The following is a 20091-nucleotide window of genomic DNA, read 5'->3' on the forward strand; positions in this document are numbered from 1 at the left end:
GCAAAAGCACATCTCTTGCACAAAAGCATATGCCAGTGTAGACACTCTCTTGCGCAAATACTCTAATGCAAAAACTCTTGCATTAAAGAGTATTTGCGCAAAATCTTGCCACTGTAGACGTAGCCTAAGTTTTAAGTTTAATGTGGTGTTGCCAATTCTTGTGATTTTAAGATCAGACTTGTGAAAGCGGCGAGGAGTCCTGTGGCACATTATAGACTAACAGAAGTGTTGGAGCATAAGCTTTTGTGGCCCATGAAAGCTTATGCTCCAACACTTCTGTTAGTCTGCAAGGTGCCACAGGACTCCTCGCTGCTTTTGCAGATTCATACTAACACGGCTACTCCTCTGATACTTGACACCATGCAAGACTTGTGAAAGTTGGTCTTGTTAAAGCCTGTGACCCTGATGTCACATGAATAGGGTTGAAACTTTACCTAAAAAAATTCCGTCCCTGAACTTGGCCTGAAAAATTCAACCCTGAAGGCAGCTAAATAATCCCCAGCGTGTAGCTTTGTGTAAATCTGATGATTGAGGGAGAGGGGGACAAGGCAGAATGGGGCCATGAAGAAGGGCTTTCTCAGGAGCGTGCAGTGTAAACTGAGGGGCGCAGATGGGGACTGGTGCAGCCGGGCTAGGGAATCACTGGGCGCTGTGCGGTATCACTGCTCCTAGTTAATGCCGGTGCAAGGCGGCCGCATGGGGGCCCCATCGCCATAACGGACACCGGTCCCGTGCTAGGGCAGGTCGTGCTGCTGCTGCTGCTAGCAAAGCCCTTTTAAATCGTGGAGGCTTCACGATTCCCTTTCCTACGCCTCGCCTCCGACTCGGCCCCCCCCCGGCCTTCGGCCTGACCCAGCGGCGCAATCCTCGCCTCGCAGGCACGCGCACGCGGCGTGAACATGCGACAAAGGCGCTAGCCAATGGCGTCCCCAGCCAATGACGGGCGCGGAGGCCAATCGGACGCGGTGGGCGGGGCCACGGCGCGCGCAGGAGGCGGTTGGGGCTGGCGCGCGGGTGGGGCTGTTGTGGTGGCAGAAGTGGCGGCGGAGATGGCGGCTGCAGGCTCGACTCCGGCCGACCTAGGCCGCTCGGTGCACTGGTTCCGGCGGGGGCTCCGGCTCCACGACAACCCAGCGCTGCAGGCCGCGCTGCGGGACGCCAGCTCCGTCCGCTGCATCTACATCCTGGACCCCTGGTTCGCCGCCTCCTCCACCGTGGGCATCAACCGCTGGCGGTAAGCGGGGCGCTGCCGGCTCGCAGGCTGCCCCTCGCCCTGGGCTCGGCAGTGACGCGAGGCGGCGGGAGGCGGCGGGGGTTCCCGGGGCAGCGGCCTCTGGGGAGGGGAGTCCGGCGCATTAGCGATGCGGCTCGTGTCCCAGGAGCCCTCCCTTGCGGCCCGTCTCCTGCCCGTGCCTGTGCGGCTGAGCTCGGGAAGGGCCGGTGCCTCCTAGCCCGGCAGCAGGGAGCCCAGAGCTCTCTTCTCCCCTCCCTTCGCCCGGCTGTGTTGAGTCCCTGTGGCTGCCCTTGCTGGGCTGCAGGGCTCTCCCTTCGGCGTGCAGCATAAGGGCGTTAGGTAAGAGAGGCCTGGCTGCGTGTCCATTTGGTCGCTGCCTTATTCCAGTCTGGGATCGATGCATCTGGATTGCAGGCCACCAGTCTATCCAGGTGCCCGACACTAGTGACGAGACACATCTCAGCCTCCCATACACTGGTGTTTGGGTCAGTCTGAGATCAGAACCAGTGAAAACAGCACAAGCTTCCCCTTAACGTTACAGCATGTCAGCAAAACAAAAAAAGCAGTCATGTAGCACTTTAAAGACTAACAAGATAGTTTATTAAGTGGCTAGTCTTTAAAGTGCTACATGACATCCTGATCTTGGTAAAACAAAAAAGCAAACACGGCTACCTCTCTGTTACTATTCACCATGTCTGCTTCGGGGTGTATCAGTGTGCTGGGACTGGTTGTGCAATGTGTTATTTAACACATGGGCTTGCTATATATATATATATTTTTTTTTGGCTGACCTTCATTGCTGTAAAGACTAAGCTGTGCTTGCCTTTTTCATCGTTCTACTAACTGCTTTGGTACCGGCAGTTTCTTCCCAAACACTCACTGAACCAGTGAAGAAGTGAATTTTTGTGGTCTGCCAAAAGTGTTGGTAAAGAGGTGAGAGAAAGCAGCATATAAGTGCATCACCCCATGTCTTGCATCTCCATATGTTCTTCCTAGTGGTCGTAGAATAACCATGATTGTCCTTGCAATAGTAGAGGGACCTTTTGTCTGCTGTGACTCATGATATGTCTAAATAGAGATGGAAAAATACTTTTCTTTGCCTTGGGCAGGTGTGAGTTTGTGTGTGGAGTTTTGAAATGGAACACTTCAAAAGGAAACTTAAGTTATTGGCTACTAACTAAATTTTAGCCTCTCTAAAAATGAGGACAATTTAAACAGTATATAAAATGCCTTCTTTTTTACATCATTGAAGGGCATGTCCCGTGCTTCTTACTAAGCAAACTACAGACCAATATCTAAAGACTGTTTATAGCCTGAAAGAACTGGAAAAGACTGGGATATGCCAAGAAGCCCAGAGATGGGCATAATCTTGATGACATCTGGTGTGTTGCTATGTAATGCCAGTAACTGCTTCTCTTTTAGTTAGTAGTCCATTCCTGTTCCACTGTCCTGGAAATGTTTCACATTTGTAGTTGGCCTTGACAGCATATAGAATCCTACATGGTAGAGATGAGGAAGCCCTATTATGTCCCAGCTAGTTAATCATCAGGGGCTAGTGCAGGATTGTTCTAATGCTTAATCCGTGAGAATCCTGATGCCCTCAAACATCACTTCACTATGTTAAAAAGCAACTGGAAAAGAACAGATCCTGGTCCTGAAAACAATGTGTGTTCCAGTATTCTATGATCTGGAGAAAAATGATGGTACAAGTACCAGCCCCAAATTAGTTCACTCTTCCATTGAGAATAACATTTTATCATATAATTCAAATGTACCGGTATGTTGTTTAAGGGGGGATGGAGGGTGGCGGAGAGAATTTCTTCCCAAGTACTAAAACATTTGTTAATTTTGTAGGTCTAGCTGATCTTGTTACTCTTAAATTTCTCTGCACAGTAAAAATTCTGTATACTACCCTGAGCCTGGACTTTCAGTTCTGTATTTGCTCAAAACCAATTTGATGCAGAACTTATCTTGTTCATATCACCATAACAGTTGCAGCTTTTGGAGTCTCATTTCTAACCATGTGAGGAGCTGTGGGCTTTAGAAAAATCTCATAACATACACAATGCCAGGTTATGTAAGGCAGTTCTGGTTGGTTCATGTTTTACTTTGGAAAACTTTTTTTTTCCCCGTTTTTCAAGTCTCAGAGTTGTATGGCAGCAATAAGCAACACCCTGTCTCTAGCTTTCAGCCATTGTATGTGTGGGTGCACTCATACACAAACCCTTTTTTTTTCTGGCCCTAATTCTTAGGGAAATGTACTTTGGTTGCTTATGGGAGTATAGTGATTAGGGGTGGACAAATCTGGGGGGTTTCTTCAGATATCTGAAGGAATATGCTGGGTGTATAACTCCTGTACAGGGAGCAGGATTTTTAACCTAATAGGCATCCAAGATGTATTCTCCTAACATTATATAATACTGATGTTAGAGTCTTGGCTGCCTGCATATTTGAACAGCCAAGTGAGGATTCACCTTAATGTTGCTGCTGTGCATGCAAGCAAGAGTTCTACACCAGGGCAAGCAAGAGCAGGCACAACCTGATCTCCTTATTTGCACCGCTTCAGCATTTGCATCTAGTTGCAGGATTTTAATGAGGGAATAGTCACTTGGTTAAAAATCATCTGCATGCTCTTTGCAATGTAAAAAATTTCTGAATGAGATTTGGGGAATTTTTTAGGGCTAACTCATCAGTTACTGCAACACCACTCAGTCTTTGTGTGGCAGGATTATTGATAAATAATGGCTTCTCATGGTTTTTAATAGTACTACATAGTATAACTCAGAAGTTCTAAAAGTATTCTAAACTACTAGAAATACAGAAATTCAGGTACAGGCAGTCCCCGGATTACATACAAGATAGGGACTGTAGGTTTGTTCTTAAGTTGAATCTGTATGTAAGTCGGAACTGGCGTCCAGAGTCAGCCGCTGCTGAAACTGACCGCCAGTTCTGACTTACATACAGAATCAACTTAAGAACCCCAAGCGTCCCCAAGTCAGCTGCTGCTGAAACTGATCAGCAGCTGATTCCAGGAAGCCCGGGGCAGAGCAACTCTGCCTCGGGCTTCCTGTAGTGAGCGCTGGTCAGTTTCAGCAGCGGCTGACTTGGGGACGCCTGGGGCAGAGCAGCTGGGGTGCTGGTGGGTTGCTCCAGTAGCGCTGCTCCTCGGCACTACTGGACCAACCCAGCAGCACCCCATCTGCTCTGCCCCAGGCGTCCTGATTCAGCCGCTGCTGAAACTGGCCAGCAGCGACTGAATCAGGACCAGAGCAGCTGGGGTGCTGCTGTGTTGGACCAGTAGCGCCCAGAGCGGCGCTGCGGGACCAACCGGCAGCACCCCAGCTGCTCTGCTACAGGCGTCCGGAGAAAAGCCTAGTCTACTGGGGGGGGGGGGGGGGGCGTACTAGCTGCGCCCCCCCACCCCAGCAGACCAGGAAGACACGGGCGGCGGACCGAGACGCACCGCGGTCCCGCCGCCTGGGTCCTCCGCAGCTTTGCTCCCAGTCTCCCTGGTCCCGCAGTCCGTTTACTCTGTGGCAGCCCCGTTCGTATCTGCGGATCCGACATAAGTCGGATCCGCGTAAGTCGGGGACTGCCTGTATTCAAAATTTTTGTTAATTTTGTTCTGGCTTAAGTTTAATTTTCAGGAGTGCAATCCTTCCACAGAGAGGTGCAGCCTGGGTAACTGAAGTATAGATTACACTGTGACCAGTGATTCTCACTCCTGGTCTGGATGGGACCACAGCTCTGTGTGAGAGGGGTTAGTTAATCTCTGACCAGTTCAATTCTTTATTTTTCTGCTGGCATAATGAATCAGGAGCAACTATGTTGCTTCTTTTTCTATTGTGAAAATGCCTACCGGGCCAAATCAGGGCTCCAGTGAGCTAGGTACAGATTGAACCTCTCTGGTCTGGCACCCTTGGGACCTGACAGCAGACTCCTGCTGCCGCACATGGGGCTCCCGCAGCCCTGCCAGGTCATTTCTGGTACCCCTTCCCCCAGCTCTTTCCAGCCCTGGCCCGACCACTGACCTATCAGCCTCCCACAGCCCTACCTGGCATCCCTGCCACCTCTACACACCGGGCTCTTGCTGCCACAAAAGGGGCTTCCGCAGCCCTGCTGCTGCACTTGGGGCTCCCGCTGCCCTGGTGCTAGCCCTTCACTGGGATTCTCTGGTCCTGGCACATCCATGGCTCTGCTGGACCACCGATGTTACCGAAACAGAGAGTCTCTGCCTATGCTATTCTTTGTGATATGAGCAATTGTTCACTGCAAAATGAATAGGCTGCTTGTAGTCCTTTTATTATGGGTCATCAAACAACCATTTTTTCACTTCCAACTTAAATGGAGGCTGGAAGACTGCCTATCCCATTAATGTGTATCGTTCGAAGATATCTGGTCCACTGGACCGGGGTTCCCAAACTTATTTCCCTGAATCCCACTAGGACAGCTGCAGTAGGCCCTGTGACCTACTATTTTTTCTTGAGGAAACTTATTTGTTTTACTTATTGTGTATATGTAAACTATAACAAAATGTACATGTTTACTTTTTATTTTAGTGTAAATGATTGTAATGATATGCATTCAAAGAAATGCTTCAGGATCTTTGAAACCAAATTAGTTATCCAACTGTGAATACTATATTTTCAATTTAACTGTAAACTCTGATTTTTTTGTTTAAACAAGGAACAATCCTATTCTCTGTTAAGTTAGAAAATAATCAAGTATTGTAAATAAAATACAAAACAAGTTAAAACACAAAGGTAACAGATATTCATCCCATCCTGTAAAGGAGAATGCAAGGATTTTGTGTGTCATAATTTTTTTTTTTTTTTGACCAATTCATTTTGTGGAGTTGTAGATGGTTCAGAATTTTAATTTTCTTCTCCACTAGTGCACCCTTCTCATTTTTGAAAAATAGTCATTCATGTGAGATTACAATACTGCTTGCAATACTAATTTTAAGTTTAAATGACTGAGTGCTTGTATACTTCTGGGTTACCTTGCATTTAAATGCACTACTGAACTCATGAAAATTAAACTTGCTTTGTAGCAGCTTTTTAAAGTATTTTTTTCTATACTTGGTCCAACATATGCAGCTGAAAACATTACATTTGTGTAGGTTTTTACTTAGATTGCACAAGTCACATGGAGTTAAAGAATGCAGTTGTGCTGGCAGACCACTTAGGGTACGTCTAGACTACATGCCTCTGGCAACAGAGGCATGTAGATTAGACTACCCAACGTAGGAAAATGAAGCGGCGATTTAAATAATCGCCTCTTCATTTACATTTACATGGCTGCCGCGCTGAGCCGATCAGCTGTTTGTCGGCTCAGCGCGGTAGTCTGGACGCGCGGGGGTCGACATCAAAGGCATTTGTCAACCTTCCAGGTATGCCTCATCCCAGGAGGCATACCTGGGAGGTCGACAAATGCCTTTGATGTCGACCCCTGCGCGTCCAGACTACCGCGCTGAGCCGACAAACAGCTGATCGGCTCAGAGCGGCAGTCATGTAAATTTAAATGAAGAGGCGATTACAGGCAGTTCCCGACTTATGCGGATCCGACTTACGGGGATCCGACTTATGTCGGATCCGCACTTACGAATGGGGCTTTCTCGCCCCGGAGGTCGAGGTGGCGGATTGCTGCCTGCGAGCTCCGGGGTGAGAGCGCCCCGTTCATAAGCTGCTCCCGGTGCCCCTGGTCTGCTGGAGACCGTCTCCAGCAGACCAGGGGCACCGGGACTGAAGCCGCAGCAGCGGCGGGTTCCCGCGCTTCTGAGGCTTTGCTCTGGCAAAGCCTCAGAGGCGCGGCACCCCGCTGCCGCTCTGCTTCCCATGTCTCTGGTCTGCTGGGGGGGGAGGGGGCGCAGCTAGTGTGCCCCCCCCCCCCCCCCAGCAGACCAGGCTTTTGTTGTGGACCCTGGGGCAGAGCAGCTGGGGCGCTGCCGATTGGTCCTGCAGCGCCGCTCTGGGCACTACTGGACCAACCCGGCAGCACCCCAGCTGCTCTGCCCCAGGCGTCCGGATTCAGCCGCTGCTGGTCAGTTTCAGCAGTGGCTGAATCAGGACGCCTGGGGCAGAGCAGCTGGGGTGCTGCTGGGTTGGTCCAGTAGTGCCGAGGAGCGAGGAGCGGTGCTACTGGAGCAACCCAGCAGCACCCCAGCTGCTCTGCCCCAGGCGTCCCCAAGTCAGCCGCTGCTGAAACTGACCAGCGCTCACTACAGGAAGCCTGAGGCAGAGTTGCTCTGCCCCAGGCTTCCTGAAATCAGCCGCTGATCAGTTTCAGCAGCAGCTGACTTGGGGACGCTTGGGGTTCTTAAGTTGAATCTGTATGTAAGTCAGAACTGGCGGTCAGTTTCAGCAGCGGCTGAATCTGGACGCCAGTTCCGACTTACATACAAATTCAACTTAAGAACAAACCTACAGTCCCTATCTTGTACGTAACCCGGGGACTGCCTGTATTTAAATCGCCGCTTCATTTTCCTATGCTGGGTAGTCTAATCTACATGCCTCTGTTGCCAGAGGCGTGTAGTCTAGACGTACCCATAGTGCTGCATCATGGTCCACCTTTGGGCATCGCAGTCCTAGATAACCTATTATGAGAATACAGTTTGAATTACTTAGTAATTTATTAGGAATTCCATGTTCTCCCTACAGTTACATCATGATAGTCATAATTCTAAATGTATGAGATTATTACACCTTTATGTTAAGAATGAAAGTTTCTCTGTGAGTATATTATGTTAATTGAGACTCAGATTGCCTCTGTGTATAAGGGGTTTGTATACAGGGCATCCCCGCTATAAGTCACCCCGGTATACATCTATTCTGCACTGAAGTTGTTGACGCTTGTAGGAACTGATGTGTTATAAGTCCTCCCATTCCCCACTCTTAAGTTGCACAAAAAAAACCTCCAATTTGCACAAATGGAAGTCAGCACGGGGGAAAAAATTCCTGCTTTAAGTTGTTGCGCTATAAATCCAAGGTTTTTTGGAACGTATCTTAGACTTATAGCGAGGATGGCTTCTGTTGCTTTTCTGCCACTCGTCTTCACTGGTGACATATTGGGAGTTGGATCAGAGAGCTGCATCATAAGTCAGAAGTGTTAAAGTATGTTTTACTTAATTCTGTGAAACTGGTCGTGTTGAAAATTACATGTTGCGCCTGTACATCTGTTGTGAATTTAACTCCTGCATTTATTATTAATCCCCTCAATACCTTAGTGAGGTAGATTCAGTAAATACTATTTCCATTTTACAGATGGGAAGCCAAGAAAGAGAGGAACTGAGTTGTTCAAGGTATCACAATGAGTAAACAGCAGAGCTGGGTGTGGAACCCTGGAACTCCCATTCTTAAATCCAGTGCCCTTTCCTTTAAACGCTGTCTTCCTGCTTTGCAGGAAATACGTAAATAGTCCCTACCCCAAATAGCTTGTAGTTATGATGTACCTGATAGACAAGTGAGTAACAGACCCTAGTACGTCAGAGAAGGTGTAGGGAAGCTCCTAGTTTATATGAGATAATTGTTAGCCATGCAGCCACTGTCAGGCCTAGAGCAATGAAGCCGCCTTAAATGATCACATGCACTAGTGCTTTGTGTTCCTGATGCTGCAGAAGTGAGCTTTTAGTGATAATTTGAATGAGGTGAGGTAGATGTTTGGCAAATAAACTTTGGAATTCCTTCAAGTTTCACGGCATTGTGAAGCTGCCAGTGGAAAAAATGAAAAGAATATTAATGCTGGAAGCAACACAAAAATCCATTGAGTGTACAAAAGAAGATCATGTTAAAGATGTAGCTGAGGCAGAAGTGCAGGGTGTCAGGTAGGAATTGGTCCATGAGGGGAGCCCATTTAAAAACCAGCTCCCCTTGTGGACTGGCTGCCTGTTGCCCAATGCTGCTGCAAAGAGGCAGCAGTGTGGGGTGGCAGCAGCCCCTGTCTAAGGTGGGTCTGAGCTCTCAGACCCAACACGAGCTGGAACTGAGCTAGGCTGCCTGCCTGCCTCCTATTACACATTGAATGCAGAGCTGCAGCAGAATAGGTTCTGGACCTGGTGCGAGCTGGGCTGCTGGCCAGCCTGCTAAAAAAATTATTGGTAAGGGTTGGGGGAGGGAAATGCATGTAGTCTATAGCATTAACCCCGTGGTCCCCAACACGGTGCCCGCGGGTGCCATGGTGCCCGCAGGGGCAATTCAATACGCCCGCCAGGTGCTCGGGGCTGGCTTGGCCCCAGGCACATGGCGCACGGGCACTTGCGGGGGGAGCGCGCTTGGCGGGGGGGAGCGCGCTTGGCGGGGGGGGGGGAGCGCCGGGCGCGCGGCCGGGGGGGGGGGGGAGGAGTGCCGGGCGCGCGGCCCTCGGCGGGGGGGGGGGGGGAGTGCCGGCCCCGGGCGCGCGGCCCTCGGCGGGGAGCGCCGGCCCACAAACGGCCACGCCCCCTGGAGCCCGACAACCTCAAAAGGTTGGGGACCACTGCATTAACCTATAAGCTTTTGCTAATCGGTTCATCGATTACACTATTACATCCCTAGTCTTTACTCAAACTTTTATATTAATGTTTGCTAACCCAGAGGTTACTAATGAAAATCATCTCATCTGAAGAAGTAGCTTTTGCCCATGAAAGCTCATGCTACTATATATATATATATATTTGTTAGTTACTAAAGTGCCACAGGACTACTCATTTCAGGAGGATACGGTCTTTTTATGCTTATTTAAATAGTCATATCGCTTACAAACATGTATTCAGATTTTAGGGTTTGGGACTTTTTTCAGAAAATTGTGAATGAGCATTTCTTAATTACTTAATTGATTTGTATTAAGCTGAAAATTTAGTAAAATGCACAACAGCAGCATTTAAAAATTGTTAGACTGGTTAAATAAAACTGCTTTTTAACTATGCACAAGAAAGAAGTATATCCACTCACATTTTATATTTAAAACCAGCCTGTTAAACAAAGTTTTAGTTATGTTTCATGCACACTTAACTATAAGGTGTAAACATGCTTTGAGAGAGACAGTTTTTGGCAGCAGCTTTTTGGGCTGAATCAAGGATGAAGTTAGTTAGTACAGGTTAGAGCTAACGAATAGCACAGGACACTTAGAGCCAGGACTGGTGACTTTATTTATTTATTGAAAATATTTTTACCCCTGCCTCTCTATTTAAAATATTTGAAGCAGCTTACAAAATTTTTAAAACGCTATAAAGTTTTATGGGGCCGCAGGAAACATGACCACACCCAAGACAAGTGGACATCCAGCTAATTAAAATAATGCTAGACCCAGATGTTGCCAGACTAGAGAGTGCTGGACTAAAGAGGTTTAGCCTGTATAACAGGTATGAAAGGAGATATAGTGTGGACAAATGACCTAATTGTCAAGGTCACAGTGGAATACAGATGTTTAGAACAATTGCAGCTGGCCTGGGGACTGAACTGCGTCTCTGAAATTTGTTTGTACATTTGGCCTCTGTTACTGATGGGATGGAAATGTATGTGCCATTTTGTACTGTGGCATGGCCTGTAGCCAGAAATGTTATCCCTGAGGTAATCAGTACAATATATTCTGCCTGATGCTATATTGCCTGAAGTTCTCCACGTAAATATTACGAAGTCTGGGGTGTCTCAATTTTAAGGATGCTCTAATTGCCAGATGGACACTAAAAGCCCTGACAATAACATAAGTAGACAGGATTACAAGAGCAAGAAGGCCATGGAAAACTGTAGCACATCTCCATTTGTCTGGAGTATTAGATGTGGTTGGTAGGGAAATGGCTGGCACAGCAATCTCTCTGTTCTGTGTATGTCGGCTGTTAGGTTGAGTCATGTTTGCTGGTTTAACATTTAGCTCAGAGTTAGATTGAATCGTAGGTATGCCTACCTGTATGACCTTAACCCTAATCCTTGAGCTATACTCAGACTACTGCTGCTGACTGTTTGTTTCCCCACCACAGGTTCCTGCTCCAGTCCCTGGAAGACTTGGACAATAGTTTAAGAAAACTCGGCTCCTGCTTGTTTGTGGTCCGGGGGCAGCCAACAGATGTCTTCCCAAGACTTTTCAAAGTAAGAGGCTAACCCTGTATTTTAGCTTGATCAGGAAGACATTAGATCATATTTTGGGATCCCTGTTTTTATTCCTTATGTCATTGTTCCCTAGTCACCTATGGTCCTCAGGTTGCTCTCCAGCCATCTTTGATTTAAATCAGCATGCATGACGATTTAAATCAATTGATTCTAATCTTGTGCTACTTTTGTTAGCTCTTTTCTTCAAGAGGTTCATTCTTATTAGTTGATATAACTGTTAACGTATCTTGTAATCAAATGTAGCCTTTACATTAAATTTGTAATTTTTTGCTAACCAGAAAGATAACTATATATATTTAACCAAAACTATAGCTTAATATATGTTTGTTCAAATTGTTTTGCTTTTTTAATTGTGGGAGAAGTGGTAAATGGATTATTTATTTACTAGTTATTTTATTTGGGATTTGTGTCTACCTCTATTTGAATGGAAATTGAAAATGTACAAAAATGCTAATTTAAAACAGTTTTTATACAATATAATTTCATATGCTGGATTTTTTTTCTTTTCAATTTATCAAAACATGTTATTTAAAACTGATTTATTAAAGAAAGGAAATAGTGACCTACTCTCGCATCCATGAGTTAGCCTTTGTTTTTTAGGCATCTACAATTGCAGAAAGGTAGCTAGTGGAATTTATAACTGTGTTTAAGTGGGTTAGGTGCCTGCCTCCCATTGAAATGTGGAGTATTAGATCACCCTTCTCATATTTTATCTTCATTGACTGGAGAAGGTTGAGAGTAGAAATGCTTGTTTTCTCTGAATCCATATCCCAGCTTTGACTGAACTAGTATAAATGAGAAAATAGTTTCTCTGTACCTGATAGCTATATTGAGACCAAAGGGGGGCATTAAGGTAAAAGCATTTCTGCAAAACATAAACCAAATCTACTGATGTTTGGAAAAGTGTAAATAGTAACCCATTGTAAAGACCAAAAATAGTGTAGATTATGTAATAAATGATATTGTGACATATCTTTACAGTTTGTCAACCTAAAAAATTAGAGGTTCTTCATGATTTAATATACAATTCATTAACATTTGAGGACCTTTTGATGCAGCAATTTTAAACAGTTTCAATAGATTATAGTAAATTTAGGCCTTAACATAGGCTGTTGTAATCTCATAGTTTAAACAGGTTTAAGTTGACAGACAAGTGTATTTAATTTTCAGTAAGAATCTAATTTAAATAAAATTATTTTTATCTACCTGCTTCTCAAAGCCTGCCATAGAGGAAGCTTCTGATGAGGATGGGGGAAAATATGCAGTTCTTGTGAGTCTGAATGGTTTGTCAGTGCACAGTAAGCTGTCATAGTTCCCCACTTGACAAGAGGGGAGGGACTAGGGGGATCAGATTACCAGGGTCAGAAGGTATGTTGCTATTCTTTCTTGAACTGTGTTTTAGCACATGACAAAAATATCCTCTGCTTTGCTTTTAGTCTTTCCAGAATGCAGGTTATTTTTATCTAATAAGCTGCAAATAAATACTGTCTATTTGTGGTGCATGTCCTTAGCTAAAATAAGGCAAGGACTAAATATAATCCCAGGACTGTTAAAAAGAAAGGAAACATACTAACTTGTTTAATGGAATTTAGCGAGCTGTTTTATTTTCTAATCTTAAAGAACAGTAGTTGTAATTGACTTGCCCAAAGAGGAATCAGCCAGTGTTTCCTCTAATATTTTCTCTCTTTGGGCAGGTTGACTTTTTTTTTTCTTTTGGGCGGGTTGAAATTTCTAATGTGCAACATCCATACTGAGGTAGTGTATGGATGAGCAATACCAGTACAAACAAAACTTATACATACACACAAATATATATTTTAAGCAGTCCATATGTGTAGAAAAAAATCTTTTAAAACAAGGGATAGTTAACAAGGAGCACTGCTTATGATGATTTTATTTTTTTACTTGATTTCATATTAAATAACACTATCTTTGGAGTACATGTATTACTAACAATTCAAGCTAGTAAATCAAAATGCATATTATCCACACATAGACCAGCTTTAAAATACTAAACAAATCTGAGTCAACTAGAAATAGTATTTACAAGGAGAGCATGACTAATACAATATTTACTGACACTGGAAAGGAGAGTAAAAGACATTCACTCAGGCTTATAGTGTTTCTCTGGGGAATGTTTAGGATCCATGTTGTAAAAATAGATGAAAGTTTCAAACCAGGAGAGCTTTTACCTTCTCTGTTTCACCAATTTAAAGAGTAGAAGCCCCAGAACAAATGAACAGATGGCTTCAGGGTTTGTAGACAGATGCATGTTTCAAAGAACTTTCAAATAAGGTTTCATCCTATAAAACTAGCATCACGGCTGATACTTGCTACTTCTGATGCGTAAGAGCCAGAAGTATGCCATATAGCAAAAATCTGGCCTTAATACATGGCATATTGTATTGCATTAATTAGTAACACAGGATTTTTAAAAAAATCATTAAGATAAGAACGGCAGTACTGGGTCAGACCAAAGGTCCATCTAGCCCAGTATCCTGTCTACCGACAGTGGCCAGCACCAGGTGCCCCAGAGAGGGTGGACCGAAGACAATGATCAAGCGATTTGTCCCCTGCCATCCCTCTCCAGTCTCTGAAACAGAGGCCAAGGACACCATTTTATCCCCTGGCTAATAGCCTTTTATGGACCTAACCTCCATGAAATTATCTAGCTTATCTTTAAACTCTGTTATAGTCCTAGCCTTCACAGCCTCCTCTGGCAAGGAGTTCCACAGGTTGACTACATGAAGAAGACCTTACTTTTATTAGTTTTAAACCTGCTACCCATTAACTTCATTTGGTGTCCTCTAGTTCTTCTATTATGGGAACTAATAAATAACTTTTCTTTATTCACCCTCTCCACACCACTCATGATTTTATATACTTCTATCATATCCCTCCTCAGTCTCCTCTTTTCTCAACTGAAAAGTCCCAGTCGTTTTTAGCCTCTCTTCATATGGGACTCGTTCTAAACCCCTAATCATTTTAGTTGCCCTTTTCTGAACCCTTTCCAAGGCCAAAATATCTTTTTTGAGGTGAGGAGACCACATTTGTACACAATATTCAAGATGTGGGCGTACCATAGCTTTATACATGGGCAGTAAGATATTCTGTATCTTATTTTCTATCCATTTCTTAATAATTCCTAGCATCCTATTTGCCTTTTTGACCACCGCTGCACTCTGTGTGGAAGTTTTCAGAGAACTGTCCACGATAACTCCAAGATCTCTTTCCTGATTTGTCATAGCCAAATTAGCCCCCATCATACTGTACATATAGTTGGGGTTATTTTTCCCGATGTGCATTACTTTACACTTATCCACATTAAATTTCATTTGCCATTTTGTTGCCCAATCATTCAGTTTGGTGAGATCTTCTTGGAGTCCCTCACAGACTGCTTCTTTCTTGACTATCCTAAACAGTTTGGTATCATCTGCAAACTTTACTACCTCACTGCTTATCCCTTTCTCCAGATCATTTATGAATAAGTTGAAAAGGATTGGTCCCAGGACTGACCCTTGGGGTACACCACTAGTTACCCCTGTCCAATCTGAAAATTTACCATTTATCCCTACTCTTTGTTTCCTGTCTTTTAACCAGTTCTCAACCCAAAAAAGGACCTTCCCTCTTATCCCATGGCCATGTAATTTACACAAGAGCCTTTGGTGAGGGACCTTGTCAAAGGCTTTCTGAAAATCAAAGTATACTATATCTACTGGATCCCCCTTGTTCCGCATGTTTAACCCCTTCAAAGAACTCTAATAGATTAGTAAGCCATGATTTCCCTTTACAGAAACCATGTTGACTTTTGTCCAACAAATTATGTTCTTCTACATACTTCACAATTTTATTCTTTACTATTTATTCGACTAATTTGCCCGGTACTGAAGTTAGACTTACCGGTCTGTAATTGCCAGGATCGCCTCTAGAGCCCTTTTTAAATATTGGTGTCACGTTGGCTACCTTCCAGTCATTAGGTACGGAAGCCGATTTAAAGGATAGGTTACAAACCACAGATAATAGCTCAGCAATTTCCCATTTAAGTTCTTTTAGAACCCTTGGATGAATGCCATCCGGTCCCGGAGATTTGTTAACATTAAGTTTTTCTATTTGTTCCAAAACCTCCTCTAATGACACTTCAGTACGGGACAGTTCCTCAGATTCATCACCCACAAAGGACAGTGCAGATTTGGGAATCTCCCAACGTCCTCAGCCGTGAAGACTGAAGCAAAGAAATCATTTAGTTTCTCCGCAGTGGCTTTATTGTCCTTGATTGCTCCTTTTATAGCTCGATCATCTAGGGGACCCACAGGCTTTTTAGCAGGCTTCCTGCTTCTAATGTACTTTAAAAACATTTTGTTATTTCTTTTTAAGTTTTTGGCTAGCTGTTCCTCAATCGTTTTTGCTTTTCTTATTACATGTTTACACTTGATTTGACAGTGTTTATGTTCCTTTATATTTATCTCACTAGGATTGGACTTCCACTTCTTAAAAGATCCCTTTTTGTCCCTCACTGCTTCTTTTACATGGTGGTTAAGCCACGGTGACTCTTTTTTAGGTCTCTTGCTATGTTTTTTAATTTGGGGTATACATTTAAGTTGGGCCTCTATTATGGTGTCTTTAAAAAGTTTCCATGCAGCTTTCAGGGATTTGGCTCTAGTCACTGTGCCTTTTAATTTCTGTTTAACTAACCTCCTCATTTTTGCGTAATTCCCCTTTTTGAAATTAAATGCCAGGGTGCTGGACTGCTGAAGTGTTCTTCCCACCACAGGAATGTTGAATGTTATTATATTATGGTCACTAGTCCCAAGTGGTCCTGTAACGGTTATATCCTGGACCTGATCCTGCACTCCACTCAGGACTAAATCGAGAATTGCCTCTCCCCTTGTGGGTTCCTGCACTAGCTGCTCCAAGAAGCAGTCATTTAAGCCATTGAGAAATTTTTATCTCCGCTTCTCTTCCTGAGGTGACACGTACCCAGTCAATATGGGGGTAATTAAAATCCCCCATTATTATAGAGTTCTCTATTTTGGTAGCCTCTCTAATCTCCCTCAGCATTTCTGTGTCAGTATCGCTGTCCTGGTCAGATGGTCGGTAATATATCCCTACTGCTGATTTCTTATTATTGGAGCATGGAATTTCTCTCCATAGCAATTCTATGGAACATGTTGATTCGCTTAATATTTTTATTTCATTTGATTCTACATTATCTTTCGCATACAGTGCCACTCCGCCACCCGCCTGCTCTATCCTTTCTATATATTTTATATCCCGGTATGATTGTGTCCCACAGATTTTCCTCATTCCACCAGGTTTCAGTGATGCCTATTATGTCTATCTCCTCATTTAATACGAGGTACTCTAGTTCACCCATCTTATTAGTCAGACTCCTAGCATTTGTGTACAAGCACTTTAAAAATTTGCCACTGGTTATTTGTCTGCCCTTCCCTGATGCATTGGATTCCTTTGTATGCGGTTGTTTGTCAGCTCTGGCCAATGGTTTGCCCTCTCCCCTCCTCTCTTTCCGACTACAGCTTAGAGAATCTCTATCAACGGATTCTCCTCTAAGAGAAGTCTCTCTCCGATTTACGTGCATCTTTGCACCAATCGGCTTTCCCCCATCTCTTAGTTTAAAAACTGCTCTATGGCCTTCTTAATGTTTAGTGCCAGCAGTCTGGTTCCACCCTGGTTTAGGTGGAGCCCATCCTTCCTGTATAGGCTCCCCCTCTCCCAAAAGTGTCCCCAGTTCCTAATAAATCTAAACCCCTCTTCCCTACACCATCGTCTCATCCACGCATTGAGACTCTGAAGCTCTGCCTGCCTACCTGGCCCTGTGCGTGGAACTGGAAGCATTTCCGAGAATGCCACCATAGAGGTCCTGGATTTCAGTCTCTTTCCTAGCAGCCTAAATTTGGCCTCCAGGACATCTCTCCTACACTTCCCTACGTCATTGGTACCTACATGTACCACGACCACCGGCTCCTCCCCAGCGCTACACATAAGTCTATCATAAGATCACCATTTGATATCTGTAACATTCCAAAAAATTCTGTTAATCTTTTTTCTTTCTTACCATAAATCATTAACAACTATGTAAACTTTATTTGAAATGTAATCATGCAGATGTCCTCTTGGCATACACACACCCCATGCATCCTACTTCCCCTCTACCCCCTGCAACCCAGACAGAGAGGACTGCAGGAAATGAGTCAGGACTAGAGATGTTAGCAACTAGTCAACTATCTGATAAGAAAATGCTTATCAGAGAGTCAAGTAGCGACTCTACTAGTCGCTTTCTTTCCCTCATCCTTGTTGCGTCTATCAGAGAGGGGCAGCAAGGGTGGGGGAAGCTGGTGCTCGGGGGAACTGGCTTTAAGCCAGTTCCCCCAAGCATCATCTCCGTGGGGGGCAGGAGAGGCAGAGGCAGAGCAGGGAAACAACGCAAGTGGCCACTGCGGTGCTGCTTCTTTTGAAATGTACAAGAGCCCTCTGGTACCTCAGCCCCTTGGGTGCAGAGGGTTTGGATGGTGACCTGGGGGAGGGAGTTGGGTGCAGGAGGGCCAGGGGTGCCAGAGGCAGGCTCTGGCTGGGAGGCGCTTACCTAAGTGTCTCCTGGCCTGCAGCACCTGCAAAGCAGGCTGCACTCGTTGCCTGCTGCAGCCCCAGACCACTTGAAACTGCAGACTGTTCCCTCCATGTGGATCTTAAGCCTCTTCCCACTCTCAGAGCTGAGCTGCCCCCATCTCTCAGGCAGTCTCTCAGTTCCTGTTGGCTCTTTGTTTCCAGCTAGTAGGATCTGAGGATTGAGCTGGGGGCAGGGAGATCACGCAAAGCCTCCCTCTGCTTGCAGAGCAGAGAGCCGCACGGACAGCCTTTAAACCGTGGTAGCTGCGTACCTGAGGGTCCCAGCAGGGTGGTCTGTGGGCTGGATCTGGTGGCTTGGATCTGGTCCCCGGGTCCTATTTTGCCCAGCCCTGGACTATACGATTAGCCAGAAAATCACATTTTAACATCTTTAGTCAGGACACCCCAAACATGCTGCCCCCTGCCTCTACCTTGCTGCACAGATGCCAGACCATCCGTCTCCTTTCCCCCACCTACTCCTGTGCAGTCTGCTCCCCCAAACCCAGCTTGAGGCTGGGATAAAATCCTGCTTCCCAAAGTAGCAGGCACAAGCAGTCTAGCTGGGAGTCAGGACACAACACACACTCTCCACCCCACACTCCCCTCCTAACATCACTGCAGGACACACAGCACAACATCCCTCCTTCCCCCCCCCCCGTCTCCACCTCACCCCACTGCCAGCACCCACCCACCCTCTCTTACCCTACCTACCCATGCAGTCAGCCCCTTATCTCCCCCTTCCCAGCCAAGGAGCCTTGAGGAGAGTGCTGGGTTTCAGTTTCTGCCTCTGCGTTTCTCCTCATGCAGATGGGACTCTCCAAACTCCCCTCCCCTCTGATTTACCCCTCAGCCAATTACTTCCTTCCCCTTCCCCCAGCCACTTATTCCCTCCTTATCTCCCTTCTTTGCCTGCTCTGGTAGCTCCTTAGTTCTAGCAGGTAGCTCCTCTCAGCTGCTGCTTAGGAGATGCCCCTCTCTCCACTGGTCAGCTGAGCTCCCTGCTTGCGCAGGAGCTTTGAACCTCTGAGCAGGGCTCAGAAAATAGCTATACAGTTAACAGAAGACTTAAGAGTCAGCCTAAATTTCACCATAGCCCATGGTTGCTAAGTAATTGGACTTGGTTGATAGACACAGTGCCAGATATTTTAGACATAAAATGTTGCATATGAATATAAATGTTTATGAAGTTTTTTTAAACTTGATTTTAAGGAGTTTTGGGACAGTAGCTCTGCAGAAAACATCTAAATCCCAAACACTGCATATAATAGAGCAGTGTTTCCCAATTGGTGAAGCTAAAGTAAGGGTTCCACGAGAACTCAGCACTCAGCCTCGCCCCCCCTCCCCCCTTAAAGAGACAGAGCTTTTTTCTACTCAACAAATTGCGGTGGGACTTGGCAGGTCCTCTCTCCCTCCCCCAATAATTTTTACCCTGGCAACCCTAGAGGTTCCTTGAAATTCTTTCAAGCTGAAATGGTTCTGTGGCCAAATAAAATTGGGATACACTGTAATAGAGGGATATACAATTACGTTTGGTTTCTTTAGGGGGTGGTTTTAGATCATCTGAGAATTAGATATTGTCTATTGTGTGTTTTGTAAGGGTAAGCAGAGCATGGAAATGAATGCCTGTCACTGTTTATAAAGAGTGCAAATGACAACCCCTGGAGTGGGAAGGAGGATATAATGGGTTTAGAAAGAGGGAAATTGAAGCTTGCAGCACATACTCTTGGGCCTTGTCTGCAGCTGCAGACTTGATCATAGTTATAATTGATTTTAAGCATATAATTCCAACAATGGTAGCAACCACAGAGGCAGTCTAAACAGGACTCAGGTGTTCATGCCATGTTGTCCGATGCTGCTTAGAATAAAGCTAGGTGGCACAATAGTAATACAACTGCAGTGTCTGCACTACAGCTTCAAATATCTCTACTGTTGGTAGAGAGGCCCTTGTGGAGATTTAGGCTAAAAAGAATGTTTGCTTCAGTAGAAGATGGTGCATGCAGTAGGGATGTCAACATGTAGATGAATACATGATTAACTGATAAGCTCAGGTTTATTGGTTAATCTAGTTGACTACACACACTTTCTTCCCCCTCCTCCCTCCCCGCTGTCTCTGTATCAGAGGCAGAAACAGGTATTGGGGTGATGCGGGAG

The 20091-nt window shown here is 45.3% G+C and overlaps 1 protein-coding gene across 2 annotated transcripts in view; it reads left to right on the forward strand.

Annotated features, from left to right (window-relative positions):
* The first annotated feature begins 977 nt into the window (after positions 1-977).
* CRY2 (cryptochrome circadian regulator 2) overlaps positions 978-20091 on the forward strand; it is a 40560-nt gene continuing 21446 nt past the window's right edge. Inside the window, exons 1-2 of one of the 2 annotated variants that reach the window (XM_075927584.1) lie at positions 978-1234; positions 11187-11295. In XM_075927584.1, the coding sequence (XP_075783699.1) occupies positions 1050-1234; positions 11187-11295 (294 nt within the window). In that variant the 5' untranslated portion in view covers positions 978-1049. The remainder of the gene's footprint in view (positions 1235-11186; positions 11296-20091) is intronic. The other variant, XM_075927583.1, reaches the window with a different exon arrangement.

Source organism: Pelodiscus sinensis, chromosome 4 (genome assembly GCF_049634645.1).
Source record: "Pelodiscus sinensis isolate JC-2024 chromosome 4, ASM4963464v1, whole genome shotgun sequence".
NCBI classification, from domain to species: domain Eukaryota; kingdom Metazoa; phylum Chordata; order Testudines; family Trionychidae; genus Pelodiscus; species Pelodiscus sinensis.